Below are 21,411 nucleotides of genomic sequence, written 5' to 3' on the forward strand. Positions count from 1 at the left end.
TGAAAAAAATTTAATCGCATGATAAACTTCTAAAAAGAATATAAACTGGAGTACTGACTTACTTAAATATAGCCATAAACACTAAACTTAAATGTCACAGTTCAGTTCAGTTCAGTTCAGTCGCTCAGTCGTGTCCGACTCTTTGCGACCCCAAGAATCGCAGCACGCCAGGCCTCCCTGTCCATCACCAAATCCCAGAGTTCACTCAGACTCATGTTCATCGAGTCAGTGATGCCATCCAGCCATCTCATCCTCTGTCGTCCCCTTCTCCTCCTGCCCCCAATCCCACCCAGCATCAGAGTCTTTTCCAATGAGTCAACTCTTCACATGAGGTGGCCAAAGTCCTGGAGTTTCAGCTTTAGCATCATTCCTTCCAAAGAACACCCAGGACTGATGATCTCCTTCAGAATGGACTGGTTGGATCTCCTTGCAGTCCAAGGGACTCTCAAGAGTCTTCTCCAACACCACAATTCAAAAGCATCAATTCTTCGGCGCTCAGCTTTCTTCACAGTCCAACTCTCACATCCATACATGACCACTAGAAAAACTGCCTTGACTAGACGGATCTTTGTTGGCAAAGTAATGTCTCTGCTTTTCAATATGCTATCTAGGTTGGTTTCCTTCCAAGGAGTAAGTGTCTTTTAATTTCATGGCTGCAATCACCATCTGCAGTGATTTTGGAGTCCAAAAAAATAAAGTCAGCCACTGTTTCCACTGTTTCCCCATCTATTTCCCTTGAAGCAATGGGACCAGATGCCATGATCTTTATCTTCTGAATGTTGAGTTTTAAGCCAACTTTTCACTCTCCACTTTTGCTTTCATCAAGAGGCTTTTTAGTTCCTCTTCACTTTCTGCCATAAGGGTGGTGTCATCTGCATATCTGAGGTTACTGATCTTTCTCCGGGCAATCTTGATTCCAGCTTGTGCTTCTTCCAGCCCAGCATTTCTCATGATGTACTCTGCGTAGAAGTTAAATAAGCAGGGTGACAACATAAAGCCTTGACGAACTCCTTTTCCTGTTTGGAACCAGTCTGTTGTTCCATGTCCAGTTCTAACTGTTGCTTCCTGACCTGCATATAGGTTTCTCAAGAGGCAGGTCAGGTGGTCTGGTATTCCCATCTCTTTAAGAATTTTCCACAGTTTGTTGTGATCCACACAGTCAATAAAGCAGAAATAGATGTTTTTCTGGAACTCTCTTGATTTTTCGATGATCCAGCGAATGTTGGCAATTTGATCTCTGTTTCCTCTGCCTTTCCTAAAACTAGCTTGAACATCTGGAAGTTCACGGTTCACATATTGCTAACAGTATCAAAATAAAATTTTATAACTGACCAATTCTTTCCTATTAAGGGAAGAATACATCTTTCATGTATTCAGTTGGTTTATTGAATTGGAAAGAACATTTCCTCATCTATTATTTCTCCAAGAGAGAAAATGCTTAATTTTAATTTATGATATGCTGTAATTTCTGAAAATAAAATAGTTAAATATTGTACTGAAGTTTTAGAAAATAATTGCAGAGGACCAACTGAGTATTTATGATAGTATATTCCACCACAGCCTCCAGTATCCAAAACAGCGTCCCATAATCAAACACTATTGTACCTTCAGCTGTGCATATGAATATCTACTGTTAGAGGGCTAAAGAAGGGTTATAGGGTTGTCTCATTTCAGGTTTGATTTTACCACAAAATGAGTTCGTGCCAAAGTTAAAAAAAACTCCTACTTCTAAAACTTTTTGGATTTTGGAATTGTAGCTAAGAGGTGGGAAACTGAGAATATTAGAATTGTAGTGTTATTGGACTAGGAAAATAGCTCTGTATTTACATTAAGAGATTGAATGCATAATTTTGGAAATAGGGCAAACTAATAACTATTTTGTTAAAGAGGATTTACCTGACAATGTAACACACACAAACTTCAAATAAGCATTTTGCAAAATGTGAGGGAGAAATTACTGGAACCCAGGGGAAAAATAAAAGTTTAGAATCAGAATAGATTTCCCTATGTGTAATTAGAACTTGTGAGTTCACCATCTTTGACACTAGGCTGTCTTTTATCTTCTCTTCTGTACATCCTCCAAAGATCATCTTGGTTATCACTTAAGCATAAATGTTTTGTAAACTTTATTCACAACTCATACCTTACCTCTGAATTCCAGACCCGTGTATGCAGCCGTGTACTTCACATACCTTCTTGGGTACCTTCAAAACATCACAAACTCAGTGTGTTCAAAACTAAACTTATGATTCTTTGTTGCCCTAAAAAAACCCAGTCTTCTCTGTGAAGAGCATCACTATCTATTCAGTCACTTAAGCCAGAACCTCAGATGTCATTTCTTAATCCATTTCTAAACATCTCTTGACTCCATTTATTTGTCTCCATGTGACTGACAACCCTTATCACATGACCCTAATTCAAGCAGCCTTTTTTTCTCTCCTAGATTCTCATATTTTGCCCCTCTAAAATTCGTCCACTTAACTGTTACTGCCATCATTCTTGTGATAAAGAAAATAAGATATCTTTATATACTGAAAATATTGCATGAATTCATGAATTGGCCCTGCTGATCTTCTCAGCCTTATTTCACACTCTGGTCTAGTCATGTCATCTCCTTTCAGTGCATTTTTCTCATCTCATTTCTTCCCACCAGGGTCTTCCCACATGCTTCTTTATCTCCATGGAATGTTTTTTTTCCCTATACTCTGCCTCTCCTTCCTTCTTACTCACCCTCTGATCTAACCATACCATTCCTTCTTTAGGGAAATTGTCCCTAACTTCTGTCCAGATGATCTTTTTCTACAAGATCATAGGCATGTGCATCTCACTTGTCCCTCACTTGTAATACTTGAAAGTATAGATTAAAGTCTGTCTCTTCCACCTGTTCATAAACTTCATGAGGAGTGGGACCATGTTTCAATTTGCTCACCATTTTCCCCACACAACTGGCTCTCTATATAGGCATATACATATTTATTAAGTGAATGAATTAGTGAAATTAATAGCAGAAACTATCATTTGAATGATTTATTCCCATTTTATTGAGGTCTTTCTGCTTGATTTTGTGACACCTTTTACTTTCATAGGGTTTATCATATTGTGTTATAATTATATTTTAATTATCTATCTCTTCTAGTAGACTGTGAACTCTGAATACTGGGTTGTACCTATTTTGTTCATAATTACATCCCCAGAGCTTATCACAGTAGTGTAAAACCTGATGTGTAGTAGGCACTCAAATATTTGTAGAATTAATGAATGCTAAGCCTGTAAATGCAATGTCATATATATTTTAAAACATTATCACTTAAGTTATCTGCATTTTTCATATTAACTTATTTCAGTTAGTGGTGATATTGCAACGTGACTTTAATGTGTGTGTGTGGCTATTGTGTCATTTTGAAGTCAGTAGGAAGTGGTTAGTGTCTGATGTGATTCTTGGTTGATACTTATTGGTCTCAATTTCTAAATACACATATTCTTAAAAAGCAGATAAACTTCAGTCATTTCTGGCATTTGTTCTAATTCTTTTAAAGAGGTATGCATGTGTGCCTGCTAAGTCGCTTCAGTCGTTTCCAGCTCATTGCAACCCTATGCACTTAACTCGCCAGGCTTCTCTGTCCATTTGTATTCTCCAGGCAAGAATACTGAAGTGGGTTGCCATTCCCTCCTCCAGGGGATCTTCTGTACTCAAGGGTCGAACCTGAGTCTCTTATGTCTCTTGCATTGGCAGAAGGATTCTTTACCACTAGTGCCAGCTGGGATACAAAATGTAATTTTCCTGAGATGCTGCTGCTGCTAAGTCACTTCAGTCGTGTCGGACTCGAAGTAAATCAAAGCAAGTATAGGTGGAGCTAGATGGAGTTGTTAGGGAAACTAACACTTTACAGTAAAAATATGAGGGCTTGTGGAGTGCAAGCATTTTTCCTGCTAGAATACTATTGAATTAGGAACACTCTGCTTAATAATATTCATGCTTCTTTAAAGTCTCTTAAGTGTGGGCCTCTTCTAAAGACACACCATTGGAATTACCCAAATTCAAATGATTGGGAGTGAAAGAATATGTTACAATCACATTTTATATTATTATCCATTAAATAGCTTTGGATTATATAATGTTCAGCTGAAATATGCTGACAGCTATTTAGAAATCTAAGTAAAACTTTTGATGAACCCAGCCTACTTTGTTCAGTAGTTATATCTCAATCAGACAAGCTCGACTGTATAATTTTAGGTTTAGTCAAGATGAGATTTATGGGTATATCATATCCAAAGACTGCTGTGAAGAAAGTATGATTTGAAGAAATGAGTTATTAATCTTTGCTACAGAATATTAACAATGTCATGTGGCTTTTATGAGTAGGTATCTAGGAGGTAGTAGATTCATAAGCTCCCCAAAATAGATTTCTTCTTATATACCTCTGCTACTGGGAACATAATTAATAGTTACCTATTACTCATGAAATCCAAGCTTTTACTTCATTTATTAAATTCAACCTTAGTACAAAATTAGCAAAATTAAATAAGTACTGTCATGTTGTAGTGAATGAGATTGTCTGTCTTGCTTTTTTATGTGTATATACATGCTTGTCGGAGAAGGCGATGGCTCCCCACTCCAGTACTCTTGCCTGGAAAATCCCATGGGCAGGGGAGCCTGGTGGGCTGCAGTCCATGGGGTCACGAATAGTCAGACATGACTGAGCGACTTCACTTTCACTTTTCACTTTCCTGCACTGGAGAAGGAAATGGCAACCCACTCCAGTGTTCTTGTCTGGAGAATCCCAGGGATGGGGGAGCCTGGTGGGCTGCCGTCTATGGGATCGCACAGAGTTGGACACAACTGAAGCGATGCAGCAGCAGCAGCAGCAGCATACATGCTTGTGTGGTGGTAGTACATGTGTTTTTGTTTACTATGACCAAATAGTAAATATGTATAAAATAAATGTATTTCTTGCTGAGTATGTTTCTGTTTCTGTTTTTGCAAGTAGTCATGCCTGACTGTTTTTTTTTTTTTGCGAGTCAAATTAATGATGATAAAATGTTACTGAGACAATTGCTTGTGTGATGTTTGCCACCACTTTTTAGTTTTGAATTTCAAAAGGCCAGTACCCAGAAGGTGTTTCATCTCCTCCCAGGTTCTGTGCCCTCAGTTAAGATAAGCGGTCTCCAGGGATGGTGACACATGGGTCACAGACCTGCTTTCTGGAAAGGAATGATTTTCCCTTGGGACTAGCTTTAACAAAGAGCACATTCTCACTGCTGAGTGAATGTTGAAAGAATTAGCTGATGGCTTTTATAATTATCTTATGATTTCTCTGTAAAAAGATAACTTTTTAAAGAGGCTATCTTATATATATTTGCATAAATATGAATTATGTTTAAAAGTTTTTATATGATCTGTACCAATACTTAAGAATATATGATAACAGTAGACAATATCATAGACAGAGAATCACAGGGTTGATGAAGTCCTTTGCAGTTTTTGTTTTTTTGTACAGCCACCCATCGAATTGTTTCTAAAATTTCCTCCCACAAAATACCCTTCCTGTTGCTATCCACTAGATAGGATCTGAAACTCATCTGAGGACTAAGTCAAAAGGCTATAGTGTGGAACAATGAAATGTAAATTGGGATAATTCATGTGGCAACCCACTCCAGTACTCTTGCCTGGAAAATTCCATGGACAGAGGAGCCTTGTAGGCTACAATCCATGGGGTCACAAAGAGTCGGACACGACTGAGCGGCTTCACTTCACTTCACGTGAGAATAAGAATGCCTCCACATGTGAACATAGAGAGCTCTTCTAGCCAGAACTGCTTGCCTGGCCTGTATTACTCCACAGCTCTACTACCTACCAGGAGATTTTAAATACAAACACAAATAGGGCCACATAACACTTTGTTAGTTTTAATTTCTAACAATATTTACTGATTTATATAGGTGAAATCATCCAAGATTGATCTAAACTCTGGAATTTAAAATAAACCTCAGATATCAGATATTCTTAATCATCTTCTGCTGTGTCAGAGAATATCTGACTTTTTGTCTGTAGTGTTGGCCGGCTTGCTCATGGATTTCCATCATTCTCTCAATAATCAGAATTTTCCTGCATCTATTCTAGTCTAAAAATAGGAATAGAAATTAAAAAAACATAAACACATATATTTTGCATTTGTGATTCTCCAGTGATTATATTTTCTACAACCAGAATAATGCTTTTTTCCTCTTCTTGACCAACTTCTTTAGCCTCTTGTACTTGTAGGAATTTGTGTATTTCTAATTAAAAAAAATTCTTCAATTGACCCATTAAGTACATTCCCTCGGTTATCTTATTAATGAATGTAAACATTTTTATAGCATATCAACACATGCATTTCTAGTTTTTAAAAAGATCCACATCTCTCTATTAGATTATGAGAGCTTAACTACATTTGAAACACATTAAAAAAATAATTGGATGTTTTAAGCTGTTTCATTTTTGTAACTCCAAATAATGGAACTTCTGAAAAAAACATAATTTCTATCAAAAGCCTAGCTTGAGAAAACTGATATTGGGTTTATGATCTAACCAGCTGATCATCTAGGTTAGTGTGCTTAAATATGGAGTCTGCTGTATAAATTGGTTTGGAAAACATTGTTCCACCTGCTCTAAGTGTGATCTCTGGTATCTAAGGGTCAAGTCACATTAGTATAAAGTTTTATGTTTGGGCTTTCACTTGAGATGATTCATATTATGCTTTGGGCTTTTGATCAAGAATAAATGTGGTGGAAGTTATGGTGCTTGGCCAACATTATCCCCTTCATGACTGAATTACACTTGCTTCCATCTGATCCTGCTTCCCTCATTCTGTTGTCGAACTGGTTTTGAGAGCAGCCCCCAATAAACCTCCCATAGTCAAGTTTCAGATTGTTCCTGCATGACTCTTTTTTAGATAATAAATAAATATATATATATATTTAAATCTGAGCATGTAAAGAATTTCACTGCACATATTACAAATCTGCTACTAGAATTTTATCAATTATGTCTTTTATGAAAAAATCTAGTTTATAAATTCTTGGATATTTTTCTGAAAAATATATGTCTTCCCTAAGAGCTGGCATGATTTAATTACTTTTAAGAAATATACATTAGGTTGAATTATAACTGTGGAAAATTCTTTAAGAGATAGGAATACCACACCACCTTACCTGCCTCCTCAGAAACCTGTACACAGGTCAAGAAGCCACAGTTAGAACCAGACATGAAACAACGGACTGGTTCAAAATTGGGAAAGGAGTATGTCAAGGCTGTATATTGTCACCCTGCTTATTTAACTTATATGAAGAGTACATCATGTGAAATTCCCAGCTGGATGAAGCACAAGCTAGAATCAAGAATGATGGGAGAAATATCAATAACCTCAGATATGCAAATTATACCACCTTTATGGCAGAAAGCAAGAGGAACTAAGGAGCCTCTTGATGAAAGTGAAAGATGAGAGTGAAAAAGTTGGCTTAAAACTCAACACTCAGAAAACAAAAATCGTGGCATCTAGTCCCATCACTTCATGGCAAATAGATGGGGAAACGATGGAAACAGTGTCAGACTTTATTTTCTTGGGCTCCAAAATCACTGCAGGTGGTGACTGCAGCCATGAAATTAAGATGCTTGTTCCTTGGTAGAAAAGCTATGACAAAGCTAGACAACATATTAAAAAGCAGAGACATTACTTTGCCTACAAAAGTCTGTGTAATCAAAGCTATGGTTTTTCCAGTAGTCATGTATGGATGTGAGAGCTGGACAATAAAAAAGGCTGAGTGCTGAAGAATTGATGCTTTTGAACTGTGGTGTTGGAGAAGACTCTTGAGAGTCCCTTGGACTGCAAGGAGATCAAACCAGTCAATCCTAAAGGAAATCAATCCTGAATATCATTACAGGGACTAGTGCTAAAACTGAAACTCCAATACTTTGGCCACCTGAGGCAAAGAACTGACTCCTTGGAAGAGGTCCTGATGCCTGAAAGATTGAAGGCAGGAGGAGAAGGGGATGACAGAGGATAAGATGGTTGGATGGCATCACCAACTCAATGGACATGAGTTTGATCAAGCTCTGGGAGATGGTGAAGGACAGGGAAGCCTGGTGTGCTGCAGCCCATGGGATTGCAAAGAGTTGGAAACAACTGAGTGACTGAATAACAATATGGAACAGACATTTTGTAGATCAAAATGGTCAAGTATCTGTGATTCCAGAAGGTTCCACCTAATATGTTTTAATAATTTTCCCTTTTCCTTTGTTGTCAGGATGCTCATGGGTAAATCTGGTACTCAGCTGCAATATTAATCTTCAGCCTACATCTAATTGTGTAAATACCTTTCACCACATTTACATGTGTGTGTGCTCAGTTGCTCAGTCATGTCCAACTCTTTGTGACCCCATGGACTGTAGTCCACCAGGCTCCCCTGGCCATAGAATTTTCCAGACAAGACTACTGGAGTGGGTTGCCTTTCCCTACTCCACACTACATTTACAGCTCATAGTTATTTATAATGTTTTGGAAAATAGGGAGAATAAAGTAAATAAATCCTTTTAAATGAAATAAAACGATTTCTGCACATAGACAGTCTTGAACTTAAGCTGATCATTATTTTTAGTTTGCAGTAACAGCATTCCAGAGAGATACTGTTGAGACATAATTCAGAGATTATGAAAACAATAATAATAATTATTATTATTTGAGTAATTCAGAGTTCAAGAAATGTGTTTTACTTATTATTTTTAATAGCAAAACTTCCTTACATCTTAGTGGTCTTAATCTCTTTGATAATCTAAAGAACCAATTCACAATCTGCAACTGCTCTGGCCTTACAGGTGAAGGCTTTGAAACTCTGATTATGGTTTACCTCCCAGGTGGCTCAGTGGTAAAGAATCCACCTGCCAAGTGGGAGGCATGGGTTCAACTTTGGGCCTGGAAGATCCCCTGAAGAAGAAAATGGCAACCTACTTCAGTATTTTTGCCTGGGAAATCCCATGGACTGAGGAACCCGGGAGGCTACAGTCCATGGGGTCACAAAAGAGTCAGGCTTACTGACTTTACATTACTGAGCTTTTTGCTTTGTGTTCCAGTAATTTCAATCAGGAACCAATATCCTGTAGTGCTTAGGGAGCCAGGCCCTGTATTCCGACTCCCCCTTGCCAGTGGGATGATGACAGCCACGCCATTTAACCTTTCTAAGTCCTAGTGTCTTCAATTATAATGTAGATATTATTGATATCTATATCCTAAGACTGTAACAAAAAGTAAATGAAATAATATGTATAAAAGGCTTAGCAGAGTGCTTGATACTTGTTGCATATTTCTACATTTATCATTATTGTCATTTTTGCTGTAGTTGATATTAATATTGCCCAAGTATATTGTAAATTTCTAGAGCCCTAGGGTCACAGCTATGACTTCCCATGGACACTTGATGTAACACAAACTGAAATAAGTACTCTAATGATGCTTTTAGCATCAATGAATGGTGAAAAATTAGTTAATGAAAGTTGTATATTCTGATTCAACATACTTTTCTTAGAAAAATATACAGTGTTCTTTAGCATTCATTTGCATTGTGTGAAAATCAATCAGATTTGTGAATCTGAAAATGTTATTTATAATGTATATTTTGTAGATGTATGTGGATTAAGAAGGATTAATTTAAAACTGTAGAATAATCTAAATAGCTACCCTAAAAAATTACCACTGGCATTTTAATGAAATGTTATTTTACAACTTAAAGCTCATAGCAATATAATTAGTAATATGTGTAATCTTTATTACCAATCTTAATCTTTTTTATATGACTGAAAAATTATTTTATGGTAGTACAATTAAAATAATGCTAAAAATGTCAGCATAACAGAATTAAACTGAAGTAACTACTACAATATTGTAACCCAAACCAGCTAATTTAAATGCAAAATCCTTTGTAAAGGCTATTTATCTGAGCTAATGCATGTTAAGGGATTTAAGGAGTAGATTGTGAAACTGAAATAAAAGGAAAAATAAGCACTGTACAGCAATCTTTGCTATTGTTTAACATGAGGGAAATATTAAATAGGGTTATATATAGGCCACTTGAGGAAAATGTATTAGAAGCCATATTGCAGCATAGTAAATATAACGGGGACTGGTGGGCAATCCTATTTTCAGAGGCTTTTAAAGGGAAAGCTTAGAATACTTAAAGTTGTCCTTATACAAATAATGGTATATCATTAAGTATGATAATTAGACTGAAGATGCCCAGAATTTTAAGTCTATGTTTTGAAAGAGGAATTTCAAAATACTGGATAGTTGCTTAGTTGGCACATGACACTAGTTAGATTTTTCTCTGAATGCTTTTCTTTCTGTCAATTCATAATGACTTTAATAAAGTATCGTTATTATAAAGTGAGAATACAGAAGGGTTTAAAATTAAGATTTTTTAAAGCTGAAAATGAACTCAGTATCAAACATTGAAAATATAGAAAATTGAAAAAAAAATCACCTAGGTTTTCATCACCCGTAAAGTATCAGACAACATTTAGTATATTTATTTCTAGTCTCTGTTCCTTCATGGATAATTTTTTAAACTTTTAATTAAAAATAATTATAATTATATACAATATAATATTTATATGTAATACAAAGGAATCTAGGAGATATATAAAAATCCCTAATAATAGTGAATTAGCTGTATATTCCTTATATTATTTTAGTCATTCTTATTAGATCCTCAAAAAGTTTTGATGCCTATATATTTATTCCAGGTTTGGTACCAGTTGCATGTTATTTTAATGGCTGTTCTTAAACAGTTAGTTAACATTTAAAATATTTTCAGTTCAGCTCAGTCGCTTAGTCTTCGGACCCCATGGACTGCATCATGCCAGGCCTCCCTGTCCATCAACTCCCAGAGTTTACTCAAACTCATGTCCATCAAGTTGGTGATGCCATCCAATGATCTCATCCTCTGTTGTCCTCTTCTCCCACCTTCAATCTTTCCCATCATCAGGGTCTTTTCCAGTGAGTCAGTTCTTCGCATCAGGTGGCCAAAGTATTGGAGTTTCAGTGTCAGCATCAGTCCTTCCTATGAATAGTCAGGACTGATTTCTTTTAGGATTGACTGGCTTGATCTTGAGGTCCAAGGGACTCTCAAGAGTCTTTTCCAACACGACAGTTCAAAAGCATCAATTCTTCAGTGTACAGCTTTATTTATAGTCCAACTCTCACATCCATACATAACTACTGGAAAAACCAAAGCTTTGACTAGGCGAACATTTGTTGGCAAAGTAATGTCTCTGCTTTTTAATATGCTGTCTAGGTTGGTCACAGTTTTTCTTCCAAGGAGCAAGTGTCTTTGAAATTCATGGCTGCAGTCACCATCTGCAGTGATTTTGGAGCCCCCCAAAATAGTCTCTCACTGTTTCCATTGTTTCCCCATCTGTTTGCCATGAAGTGATGGGACCGGATACCATGACCTTTGTTTTTGAATGTTGAATTTTAAGCCAACTTTTTCACTCTCCTCTTTCACCTTCATCAAGAGGCTCTTTAGTTCTTCTTCGCTTTCTGCCATAAGGTGGTGTCATCTGCATATCTGAGGTTGTTGATATTTCTCCTGGAAATCTCAATTCCAGCTTGTGCTTCATGCAGTCCAGCATTTCTCATGATGTACTTTGCATATAAGTTAAATAAGCAGGGTGACAATATGTAGCCTTGACATACTCCTTTCCCAATTTGAAACCAGGATGTTGTTCCATGTCTGGTTCTAACTGTTGCTTCTTGACTTGCATGCAGATTTCTCAGGAGGCAGGTCAGGTGGTCTGGTATTCCCATCTCTTGAAGAAAATTCCACATTTTGTGGTGATCCACACAGTCAAAGGCTTCTGCATAGTCAATGAAGCAGAAGTAGATGTTTTTTTTTGAACTCTCTCACTTTTTCAATGATCCAACAGATGTTGCCAATTTGATCTCTGGTTCCTCTGGCTTTTCTAAATCCAGCTTGAACATCTGGAAGTTCACGGTTCACGTACTGCTGAAGCCTGGCTTGGAGAATTTTGAGCATTACTTTGCTAGTGTGTGAGATGAGTGCAACTCTGTGGTAGTTTGAACATTCTTTGGCATTGCCTTTCTTTGGGATTGGAATGAAAACTGACCTTTTCCAGTCCTGTGGCCACTGCTGAGTTTTCCAGATTTGCTGGCATATTGAGTGCAGCACTTTCACAGCATCATCTTTTAGGACTTGAAATAACTGGAATTCCATCACCTCCGTAGCTTTATTTGTAGTGATGCTTCCTAAGGCCCACTTGACTTCGCATTCAAGGATGTCTGATCACACCATCATGATTTTCTGGGTTGTGAAGATCAAAAATGATCTTCTGTGTATTATTGCCACGTCTTCTTAATATTTTCTGTTTCTGTTAGGTCCATACCATTTCTGTCCTTTATTGAGCCCATCTTTGCATGAAATGTTCCCTTGGTATCTCTAATTTTCTTGAAGAGATCTTTAGACTTTTCCATTCTATTGTTTTCCTATATTTCTTTGCATTGATTGCTGAGAAAGTCTTTCTTATCTCTCCTTGTTATTCTTTGGAACTCTACATTCAAATGAGTATATCTTTCCTTTTCTCCTTTGCTTTTCACTTCTCTTCTATTTCTCTTCTCTTCTATCTTTTCACTTCTCTTCACTTCACAGCTATTTGTAAGGCCTCCTCAGACAACCATTTTGCCTTTTTGCATTTCTTTTCCTTGGGGATGGTCTTGATCCCTGCCTCCTGTACAGTGTCACAAACCTCCATCCATAGTTCATCAGGCACTCGTCTATCAGATCTAATCCCTTGAATATTTACTAAAATATTTTAGTAAACTGTAAATTATTCCTTAAAACTATAATCCATTAATATGTAAATTATGACAGATGTATAGATAATAAATAAGAAAGAAACTGGACATTATAGTGTTTGCTGTCATGATTCAGTTGTCAAAAGTGGAACTCCTTTACCAGATGATGCTACACATTGCATATGTTTGTTTTCTATTTGGTAGGTCCCAGCACACTTTGAAAGTCCTGCAAGGACTCAGCTACAGAAGGTTCAGCGACAGCAAGTAAAACCCTTCATGACCCTTGACCACCAGATTCTCAACCAAAGTTTTAAAAGGTCACATCCTCCCACGCCAAGCAGTGAACTTCTGGTGCAGCATGGACACCCGTCTCCCGAGAGTGACACTGGTCTCACTGGAAATCCACTCACCAAGTTGCTAACTCTTGGCAAAGAAGATGACAATACAGAATGGCATGTATGTCTAATGACTAACTTAAGAAAATATATAGTTTTTTGAAAAAAAAAAAAAACACTTCAAGAAATTGAAGTCAATATTTTTATAGTAAACATTCTATATGCAAATTCCTTTAACAAAAAGGATATCTTATTAATTTTTAATAATTAGTTATTCCCATAAGAATTGTTATGCATAAAATATAACAATTCACTTAAAAATTTTTATTTCAGTTTGTATCAATGTGAGTCAAAATTGGTTAAGAAAATTTAGCTTGAATTGTACTGGTTTTCTGATAGCTTTAGTTAAAACATTTATCAACAGTTACATTTTCTGAAGTACCCATTAAGACAAAATAAGTGGAATTTAAATAGTAGTAAAAATTTACTCTAGAAATGTTTATCAGAATGAGACTAATAGTCTTCTTGCACTTAATATTTTATAGTATTGTATCTGAGTTTTTAATTACTGATTATTCATTCCTTTCTATTTTCAACAAATACTTTGCTTTCCATTTACTAAGTAAGAGAAAATTTGAGGTGCTGAAGATATAAAATGAATGAATGTTTAGCTTTGTGGCGTTCAGAATTACTGTGACTTGCTTGTAAATGGACCTTAAAAAAATCCTGAAAAATCAGTAGAAGTGGGAAAGAACTTGAACTGGGAAAAAGACTTCCTTTAATATTTCAATGTAGAAAACCTATATCAATAACTGAGTTTTCTATTCTTTTCTTTTTTTCCATTTGATTAGTTAGATGAAGCCGTGGTCCTATTTGCTCCTAGATTTAATCTACCAATCTACATTCCTGGTGATTTTTACTGAATTCAGGTCACTGCTTTTTTTTTTTTTTTCACATTTTTCAAAGGAATTTATTAAGAAACAGGGGGGGGGGAAAATTTAAAGTACACAATCAAAGGAATCAAAGCGTTTACAACATAGCTTCTTCAGGCCAAGGGAAATCTATAGTCTCCAGGTGCAAAAGAATAATACTCAATATCTAAGTATTTAAATTCCAAATGATAGAGGAAAATTTTCTTTTGCAAATTTTATGTTAATCTAGAAAAGAGAAAAGAGGAAAGATCTAGTAGATTGTTTAATAAAATATAAAGCAATCACAAAACATGACTAGTTAAAATCCAAAACTGAATATAAATCTCTACATGTATATTTACTTAAACTTTTCAGTAACAAGTATATAAAGAATTTTCCAAAAAAAAATGTAGAACTAGATTCTCTGTTCACTCTATGAAGGTCATAAAAATATATGTAAGATGAGAATCATCTGTTCATCTGTATAGTAAATATTAGAACTCACCCAATACAATTGTCTTATAATTTTCTTCTTTCAAAGTTTTCAAAGTTTTTCCCTTGTGTGGAAGGTTGATTTACAAAGGAAAAAACAAATTCCAAAAGATATGCATATGCCTGTCAATTCTAGGCAAAACCCAGAAAATGATCAGAATATGTATCTTATGAAATATGATGCTGTGATCGTACAGTGGTTAGTACTCTGTGTTGTGAAATATGTTTTCTAAAAAATGAGAAAGGATGAGTAACATATGTTAATTTTCTTAGTAAGCAGTTTTATTTCTTAGGAACACAGCTTTCCTTTTATTTTATAATAAGGTTGTACATTATAAGAGAAATTTACCTGATCTTAGAGGTCCTTTAGGTGGTGTCAGTCAAAAGGGGTTGCATGGCTGGGAAGGGTAGAAAGCTTCAGTATGTGCCATGGTCTAGGGCACATACTGGCTGCAGATAAACATTTTAAAAATTTTTAACCATTTTTCTTTAAACTGTGTATTAAAAGGCTCTTCTGTCATTAATGTCCAGTTAATCATAGTTTTATTTCATCTGTTATAGTTTTAATGTGTTTTTGAATTTAATTTATCATAGACACATTTTCACATACTGCCATCAATTCCAGTTTTGCTGCCTTTAGTAGCTAAGATACATCCTACTTTTTTGCCATTTCCTGATATTCTTTGATTAGTTCTAGGAGTCCTTGTCACAAAGCAGAAAGTGTGCAGTCTTTAGAGTCAGACAGCATGAGGTTAAAACCACCACTTACTAGTTGTGGGGTCTCAATCCTTAACCTCTCTTACTAACATTTCTACAGCTTGAAGAGTTCTTTTGATACTTACATTTTCTGGGTGGGTTGTAGGGAACTTCTGTGATCTTTTACTTTTATGATTAAATTATTTTTATTGAGGAATATTTGACATAATAACAGTATACATTTGAGGCATATAGCATGATGATTTAATATGCATATATTGTGAAATGATTAACCACAATAAATTCAGTTAACATCCATCTTGTCATGTAGACACAATAAAAGAAAAAGAAGAGAAAAGAAGAAAAAAAAAGTCCTCTTGAAAACTTTCCTGTAAATCATATAACATTGTTAAATACAGTTGTCGCATTGTGTGCATTATACCCCTAGTAGTTATTTATCTTATAATTTTAGTTTGGATCTTGTGACCACCTTTCTCCAATTCCATACCACATTCCCCCACCCCACTTCTGGTAGCTACAAGTCTGATCTCTTTTTCTATGAGGTTTTTTTGTTTTTGTTTCATAATCCATATATAAGTGAGATCACACACTATTTGTCTTTCTCTGTCTGACTTATTTCACTTGGCATAATGCCCTCAAGGCCTATTCATGTTGTTGCCAATGATAGGATTTCCTTATTTTTTTCATGCCTAAATGGCATTCTTGTTTATTTCACAGTTTCTTTAGCCAGTCACTGATGGATGGACACAGGTTGCTTTCATATCTTGGTTTTGTAAATACTATGAACATGGGGCTGCAGATATCTTTTCAAGGTATTGTTTTTATTAGCTTTGGGTATATTCCCAGGAGTGGAATTTCGTTATCATATGGTAGTTCTATTTTTAATTTTTTTGAGGATCCTGAATACTGTTTTCTATAGTAGCTGTATCAATTTACAATCTCACCAATATCATAAAAGGGTAACCTTTTCCCCACATTCTTGCCAGCATTATTATCTTATCTTTTTGTGATTGGTATTCTCACAGGTATAAGGTGATATCTCATTGTGGTCTGAATTTGCATTCCCCTAATAACTAATGACGTTAAGCATCTTTTCATGTACCTGTTGCCCTTTTGTTTATTTTTCTTTGGAGAAATATGTATTCAGCTCCTTCTCTCATTTTTTACATTGCATTTTTACTGTTGTTTTAGGAGCTTTTCTATAGGTCTTGGTTATTAATTCCTTGTCAGATGTATGGTTTGCAAACATTTTTTTCCCCTTTCCATAGGTTGATCACTGGTGAATTATGCTTTTAATATGCACTGAGTTTAGTTTGCTAGTATCTTATTGAAAACTTTTGCATCTATATTCATCAGGGATATTGGCCTGTAGCTTTCTTTTTTAGTAATCTCATTTTCTGATTTTAGTATCAGGATAATGCTGGCCTCATAAAATCAGTTAGAGAGTGTTCCCTCCTCTTTGATTTTTTGGGAAGACTTTGAGAAGGATTGGTGTTTATTCTTCTTGAAATGTTTGGTAAAATTCACCAGTGAAGCCATCTGGTCCTGGGTTTTTCTCATTGGGGGATTTTTTATTACTAATTTAATTCAATCTCCACTAGTAATTGGTATATTCAGATTTTCTACTTCTTCTTGATTCAGTCTTAATAAGTTTTATGCTTCTAAGAACTTTTCCATTTCTTCTAGGTTTCACAATTTTTTGAAAAATATAGTTGTTCTGTGTTGCCCTTTATGATCCTTTGAATTTGTTCAAATCTACTGTTTCTTTATTGATTCTCTGTGTGGATAATCTGTCCATTGTTGAGAGTGGTAAAAAGTCTTCAGATATTATTGTTTATAATTATTATACTGTTTATTTTTCTCATTAGCTCTGTTAGTTGTTGCTTTATATATTTATATGCTCTGATGTTGGGCTCATAAATTGTTATATCAGTTTGTTGTATTGACCGCTTTACCTTTATATAATGACTTTCCTTGTTTCTCTCTCTCTCTCTTTTTTTTTTTTTTTTTTGCCATTTTTAGTTTTGTCTGTTTTGTCTGATGTAATCAATGTAAACGATTCCTACTTTCTTTTAGTTGCCATTGTTTGAAATGTCTTTTTCCATCCCTTCACTCTCAATCCCTGTTTGTCCTTACAGTGAAAGTGAGTCTCCTAGAGACAGTGGTTGTTGAATCTTTTTTTTTTAATCCACTCATTCACACTATGTCTTTGAATTGGATAATTTAATCTGTTTATATGTAAAACAATTACTAATAGGTAACGGCTTGTGTGTGCTTGCGCTCAGTCATGTCTGACAACCTCCTGGACTGTAGCCCACCAGGTTCCTCTGTTCGTGGAATTTTCCAGGCAAGAATACTGGAGTGAATTGCCATTTTCTACTCTGAGGGATCTTTCTGACCCAGGGATCAAACCTGTGTCTCTTGCATCTACTGCCTTGGCAGGCACCACCTAGGAAGCTGTAAGGGCTTACTACAACAAAATGTTATTAGTTGCTTTCTGGTTGTTTGGTAGCTTCAACAGTCTCTGTTTCTTATCCTGCTATCTTTTTGTTTTGTTTTGTTTTGTCTTTTGGAATCAACATACTTTGACTTCTTTATCAAGTTCTTTTGTGTAATTAGTATAAGATTTTCCCTGTGTTTTCCACGTGCTCAGTTGCTTCAGTCTCTTGCAACAATCAACTGTAGTGATCCAGGTACGGGATTCTTCAGGCAGGATGCTGGAGTGAGGATGCTATGCCCTTCTCCAGGGGATCTTCCCAATTCACAGACTGAACCCCTGTCTCTTATGTCTTCTGTGTTGGCAGATGGGTTCTTTACCTCTAGCACCACTAGAGGTATCTATCTAGCTGTGTCATAACTTTTCTTCCAAGGAGCAAGGGTCTTTTGATTTCATGGCTGAAATCACCACCTGCAGTGATTTTGGACCCCAAGAAAATAAAGTCTGTCACTGTTTCCATTGTTTCCCCATCTATTTGCCATGAAGTGATGGAACTGGCCATGATCTTCATTTTCTCAATGTTGAGTTTTAAGCCAACTTTTCCACTCTCCTGTTTTATTTCCATCAAGAGGATTTTTAGTTCCTCTTCACTTTCTGCCATAATGGTTGTGTCATCTGCATATCTGAAGTTATTGATATTTCTCCCTGCAATCTTGATTCCTGTTTGTGCTTCATCCAGCTGGGCATTTTGTGTGATGTACTCTGCATAGAAGTTAAATAAACAGGATGATAATATACAGCCTTGACATATTCCTTTTCAAATTTTGAACCAGTCCATCGTTCCATGTCAGATTTTAATGGTTGCTTCTTGACCTGCATACAGGTTTCTCAGGAGGCAGGTTAAGGTGGTCTGGTATTCCCATCTGTTTAAGAATTTTCCAGTTTGTTTGATCCACACAGTCAAAGGCTTTAGCATAGTCAGTGAATCAGAAGTAGATGTTCTTCTGCAATTCTCTTTCTTTTTCTATTATCCAACAGATGTTGGCATTTTGATCTCTGGGTCCTCTGTCTTTTCTAAATCCAGCTAGTAACACCTTATTTTATTTATTTATTTTTTTTCTCTAATTTTATTTTATTTTTAAACTTTACATAATTGTATTAGTTTTGCCAAATATCAAAATGAATCCGCCACAGGTATACATGTGTTCCCCATCCCGAACCCTCCTCCCTCCTCCCTCCCCATACCATCCCTCTGGGCCGTCCCAGTGCACCAGCCCCAAGCATCCAGCATCATGCATCGAACCTGGACTGGCAACTCGTTTCCTACATGATATTTTACATGTTTCATTGCCATTCTCCCAAATCTTCCCACCCTCTCCCTCTCCCACAGAGTCCATAAGACTGTTCTATACATCAGTGTCTCTTTTGCTGTCTCGTACACCGGGTTATTGTTACCATCTTTCTAAATTCCATATATATGCGTTAGTATACTGTATTTATGTTTTTCCTTCTGGCTTACTTCACTCTGTATAATAGGCTCCAGTTTCATCCACCTCATTAGAACTGATTCAAATGTATTCTTTTTAATGGCTGAGTAATACTCCATTGTGTATATGTACCACAGCTTTCTTATCCATTCATCTGCTGATGGACATCTAGGTTGCTTCCATGTCTTGGCTATTATAAACAGTGCTGCGATGAACATTGGGGTACACGTGTCTCTTTCCCTTCTGGTTTTCTCAGTGTGTATGCCCAGCAGTGGGGTTGCTGGATCATAAGGCAGTTCTATTTCCAGTTTTTTAAGGAATCTCCACACTGTTCTCCATAGTGGCTGTACTAGTTTGCATTCCCACCAACAGTGTAAGAGGGTTCCCTTTTCTCCACACCCTCTCCAGCATTTATTATTTGTAGACTTTTGGATCACAGCCATTCTGACTGGTGTGAAATGGTACCTCATAGTGGTTTTGATTTGCATTTCTCTGATAATGAGTGATGTTGAGCATCTTTTCATGTGTTTGTTAGCCATCTGTATGTCTTCTTTGGAGAAATGTCTATTTAGTTCTTTGGCCCATTTTTTGATTGGGTCGTTTATTTTTCTGGAGTTGAGCTGTAGGAGTTGCTTGTATATTTTTGAGATTAGTTGTTTGTCGGTTGCTTCATTTGCTATTATTTTCTCCCATTCTGAAGGCTGTCTTTTCACCTTGCTAATAGTTTCCTTTGATGTGCAGAAGCTTTTAAGGTTAATTAGGTCCCATTTGTTTATTTTTGCTTTTATTTCCAATATTCTGGGAGGTGGGTCATAGAGGATCCTGCTGTGATGTATGTCGGAGAGTGTTTTGCCTATGTTCTCCTCTAGGAGTTTTATAGTTTCTGGTCTTACGTTTAGATCTTTAATCCATTTTGAGTTTATTTTTGTGTATGGTGTTAGAAAGTGGTCCAGTTTCATTCTTTTACAAGTGGTTGACCAGATTTCCCAGCACCACTTGTTAAAGAGATTGTCTTTAATCCATTGTATATTCTTGCCTCCTTTGTCGAAGATAAGGTGTCCATATGTGCGTGGATTTATCTCTGGGCTTTCTATTTTATTCCATTGATCAATATTTCTGTCTTTGTGCCAGTACCATACTGTCTTGATAACTGTGGCTTTGTAGTAGAGCCTGAAGTCAGGTAGGTTGATTCCTCCAGTTCCATTCTTCTTTCTCAAGATCGCTTTGGCTATTCGAGGTTTTTTGTATTTCCATACAAATTGTGAAATTATTTGTTCTAGCTCTGTGAAGAATACTGTTGGTAGCTTGATAGGGATTGCGTTGAATCTATAAATTGCTTTGGGTAGTATACTCATTTTCACTATATTGATTCTTCCAATCCATGAACATGGTATATTTCTCCATCTATTAGGTAACACCTTATTTTAAATTGATAGCAAGTAACTTCAGTAGAATTTGTATTCTTTGTACTTCTCCTCGATTATTGCTATTAAAATTTATATGTTTTTGTATTGAATTATTAATAATAGATTATTATATTTCTTAATTTTGTTTCAGTATTGACCATCTGGTGATGTCCATGTGTAGAGTCTTCTCTGGTGTTGTTGGAAGAGGGTGTTTGCTGTGATCAGTGCATTTTCTTGGCAAAACTCTGTTAGCCTTTGACCTGCTTGTTTTGTACTCCAAGGCCAAATTTGCCTGTTACTCCAGGTATCTCGACTTCCTACTTTTGGATCCCAGTGCTCTATAATAAAAAGGACATCATTTTTTTTTCATGTAGGTTACTAAACTTCCTTAAAAGGATTATTTTGAATTCTTTATTGATTTATCAGACAGTTCAAAGATCTCCATTTATTTAGAGTTAGTTATCTGAGTTTTATTAGTTTACTTTGGTGGTACCATATTTACCTGACTTTTTGTGATCCTTAATGCCTTGTGTTGGTTTCTGTACATCTGATTAATAGGGCTGCCCTTGCAGACTTTACAGGCTTGCTTTGTCAATGATAGTTCTTCACAAGGCTGCTCAGTTTTGGTTTCTGGGTGAGTCTGCCACTAAAGTCTTTGTGCAGGTAATTCCTGTTATTATGATCTATTTGTGCCAGACATGGATTGGGGGTTGTGCCACCAGCTGAGAGCAGCTGGATAGGACTGCTGACTTTGTTCCTTACACAAGTGAGGCTGTTGAATGGACTT

The 21,411-nt window shown here is 36.2% G+C and overlaps 1 protein-coding gene across 7 annotated transcripts in view; it reads left to right on the forward strand.

The window, feature by feature from the left end:
- The window catches only part of TFEC (transcription factor EC), a 229,031-nt gene that overhangs the window by 144,847 nt on the left and 62,773 nt on the right, over positions 1 to 21,411 (forward strand). For all 7 annotated transcript variants that reach the window (XR_011566239.1, XM_070787803.1, XM_070787802.1 and 4 more), the window contains one exon: positions 13,044 to 13,295. Coding sequence is in view for 6 of the 7 variants with exons in the window: in XM_070787803.1 (XP_070643904.1) it covers positions 13,116 to 13,295 (180 nt within the window). In the remaining variant the exon portion in view is untranslated. The remainder of the gene's footprint in view (positions 1 to 13,043; positions 13,296 to 21,411) is intronic.

Source organism: Bos indicus, chromosome 4, assembly GCF_029378745.1.
Source record: "Bos indicus isolate NIAB-ARS_2022 breed Sahiwal x Tharparkar chromosome 4, NIAB-ARS_B.indTharparkar_mat_pri_1.0, whole genome shotgun sequence".
Lineage (NCBI taxonomy): Eukaryota > Metazoa > Chordata > Mammalia > Artiodactyla > Bovidae > Bos > Bos indicus.